Here is a 3,156-nt window from a genome sequence, read left to right as displayed (position 1 = left end):
TCGGAGCCGCCGCCGCCGCCGCCGGCCTCGTCCCCTCCCTCCTCCTCCTCCTCCTCCTCTCCAGCCGCGGTGCGGGCAGCAGGCGCGCCCCCCACACCCACCTCCCACCCCGCAGCGCCAGAAGATGCGTCCCCGGCCGGAGGGCGCCCCCGGGAAGACGACGGCCGCGGGCACCGCAAAGTTTGTGGGCAGCTGAGCACCTTCCACCGCCGGCCCGGCCGCCTTCCTCCTCCTCCTCCTCCTCCTCCCCCCCCCACCCGCCCACCCGCCCGCCCCCCGGCTATGGAGGGCGGACTCTAAAATGAATCCGGACCTGAACACCAGCCACCACCCGCCCAACGCGTCCCACTGGGCAGAGCGGAGCCCCGCCAACTCCACCACCGGCCCCAACCAGACCTGGGGCCACCCCGCGCCGCCCCAGCTGGACGTCACCAGGGCCGTCTCTGTGGGCCTGGTGCTGGGCGCCTTCATCCTCTTCGCCATCGTGGGCAACATCCTGGTCATCCTGTCGGTGGCCTGCAACCGGCACCTGCGGACGCCCACCAACTACTTCATCGTCAACCTGGCCATCGCCGACCTGCTGCTGAGCTGCAGCGTGCTGCCCTTCTCCGCCGCCCTGGAGGTGCTGGGGTACTGGGTGCTGGGCCGGGTGTTCTGCGACATCTGGGCCGCAGTGGACGTGCTGTGCTGCACGGCCTCCATCCTGAGCCTGTGCGCCATCTCCATCGACCGCTACATCGGGGTGCGCTACTCGCTGCAGTACCCCACGCTGGTCACCCGGAGGAAGGCCATCCTGGCGCTCCTGAGCGTGTGGGTCCTGTCCACCGTCATCTCCATCGGGCCCCTCCTGGGCTGGAAGGAGCCGGCCCCCAACGACGACAAGGAATGCGGGGTGACGGAAGAACCCTTCTACGCGCTCTTCTCCTCCCTGGGTTCCTTCTACATCCCCCTGGCCGTCATCCTGGTCATGTACTGCCGCGTCTACGTCGTGGCCAAGAGGACCACCAAGAACCTGGAGGCCGGCGTCATGAAGGAGATGTCCAACTCCAAGGAGCTCACCCTAAGGATCCACTCCAAGAACTTTCACGAGGACACCCTCAGCAGCACCAAGGCCAAGGGCCACAACCCCAGGAGTTCCATAGCCGTCAAACTCTTCAAGTTCTCCAGGGAAAAGAAAGCAGCTAAGACCCTGGGCATCGTGGTCGGTATGTTCATCCTGTGTTGGCTCCCCTTCTTCATCGCTCTCCCACTTGGTAAGTTGGGGGGGAAACTGGTGGATGGGCAGCTAGACGTTTTGTTCAGATCTTGGGTGTTTGATGAGGCACTTTATGAAGTTGTGATTGGGGCTGGGGGGCCAGGCTGTGGGGAGGGGGGGTTATGATCTGTGCCTTCTTATGTGGGTTTGGAGGTGAGATAACATTTGATCTGCAAAAGGGCTTCTGCAGGTTGGAGAGCTGGCTCAGAATCAAGCCAGGCGCCAGTGGCACGCGCTCAGGTACTAGGCACTCGAAATAGAACCAAGGGAGGAAAATGTGGGATGTGAAGTGACTCACTCGAGCCAGCTTCGGTTTAATAATTAAAAAGGACACCGGGCTTGAACATCACACCGGCATTATTTCGGTAGTAATGATGCGTCGGCCCCGGGCAGCCGTCACTAATGCAGCATACCAAATAGTTTGTAGTTACTGCAGACACGGGCAGCGCGGCGGCGTTGGGGAAGCAGAGAGGCTGCTCGTACACGGAGAGGAAGCAGCAGCGTTCATTCAGCAATTCCAGGGCTCTTACACAGAGACCACGTTTCCCAGAGCTTTGCAGAGCCTGCAGTGTCTCCCCCTCACCTCAATACGCCACCTTCGTTATCAGTTTAATCAGAGCATTTTCCAACCACACAGCCTCTAAAGGGCCTTTGGCTTCTCCAAAGCGAGGCATTTGAGAGAGGAGACGAATGGAGGTGGTCACCCATCCCCAGTTTTTAACCCCAGAATGCTCCTAACTCTGGTGATTTGTCAAATGTCTAGAATTCACTTGTACTTGACCCTCACCTTCAGCTGCAAGACACCAAATCCTGGCAGCAGCAACAACAACAACAAAAATCAGTACATCCTTCTCCAGGGATCAGAACGTGTCCATCTGGTTTTGTTTGGTGGTTCTTACTATCAGAATAATCCAAAAAGCTACCAGGTTTCTTCTAAGGAAGAAGGCAAGGTCTGGTTAGGCAGGAAACCCAGAGGAAGAGGTAGTGAGACGCTGTGACATGTTTGGGAAACCCTTGTCCTTTCTCTGAGGCTCTGACCTGCTTTGATTTATTCTCCTGTCCCTGAGGGACACTAAAGCAAATGAATGGAGGGAGGGCTCCTGCCATGCTCGCGTGCTGTGGGATCGGAATGGGGTAGAAGGCGGAAGGGGTGGAAGACAGTACCCCCCACCAACCAGGAACACCTGCAGTCCCTACCAGGGTCTCAGGCATAACCAAACCCCCTCAAGCAATGAAAATTCCCAAGTCATGCCGCATTCAAGAGCAAACAGTGAATGGAACGGGAAGCAAACTAGTGGCAGGAGTTTCCATTTAAAAAGGAAAGAAACAAAAAAAAAAAAAGCTGCTTAACCTACTCTCCCCGTGTTCTGTGTGTAAGTAGACAAGTGTGTAAGTAGACGCCATTCAGAAATATGTTCCAATAGTGTGAAGCAGAAAGGGCTCAAAGTTCCACCCCGGGAACAACCACATTCCACAGCAGAGCCCTTTCTCCAAGGACTCGGGGTCTGGCTTGTTGGGTTCACGGCGGATGACAGACAGTTTGTGCTGCATTTAGGCCATTACAGCAGTCCCTGGTTGTATGAAGAAGTGATGTGTTCTCTTATCCGCCACGTAGCTCCTCCAGGAGCCTCAGTTTCTCTGTCTACAGTGTGGGGCTGATTAGTATTTGCCCCCATGGAGTTTATAGGAATGCATAGGAAAAAGGTCAGTAACAAGTCCGGTACCCAAAAGATGTTCCATGAAAGTGAGCTATTAGTATAAACCCCTGCCAACCCCCTGGGGCTAACTGTCTTTTCTCCTTCTCGGCTTTACTTGCCAATCCCAAGCCTGCTACCAAAGGCTCAAAAGAGAACCGAGATCTTTCTCCTCATTTCCTGATGCAGCCCACAGAGGCTTTGAGC

The 3,156-nt window shown here is 56.5% G+C and overlaps 1 protein-coding gene across 1 annotated transcript; it reads left to right on the top strand.

Annotated features, from left to right (window-relative positions):
• The first annotated feature begins 278 nt into the window (after positions 1-278).
• On the top strand, positions 279-1,899 carry Adra1b (adrenoceptor alpha 1B). Its single transcript, XM_013028631.1, has 2 exons — positions 279-1,253; positions 1,625-1,899. Exons 1-2 carry the CDS (start codon positions 302-304, stop codon positions 1,897-1,899), a joined length of 1,227 nt encoding a protein of 408 aa, XP_012884085.1. The 5' UTR covers positions 279-301.
• Positions 1,900-3,156: the final 1,257 nt, after the last annotated feature.

Source organism: Dipodomys ordii, unplaced genomic scaffold, assembly GCF_000151885.1.
Source record: "Dipodomys ordii isolate 6190 unplaced genomic scaffold, Dord_2.0 Scaffold112, whole genome shotgun sequence".
In the NCBI taxonomy this organism is placed as follows: domain Eukaryota; kingdom Metazoa; phylum Chordata; class Mammalia; order Rodentia; family Heteromyidae; genus Dipodomys; species Dipodomys ordii.
The sequence above is the reverse complement of the archived record's forward strand: the minus strand, read 5'-3'. Positions and strand labels throughout refer to the sequence as shown.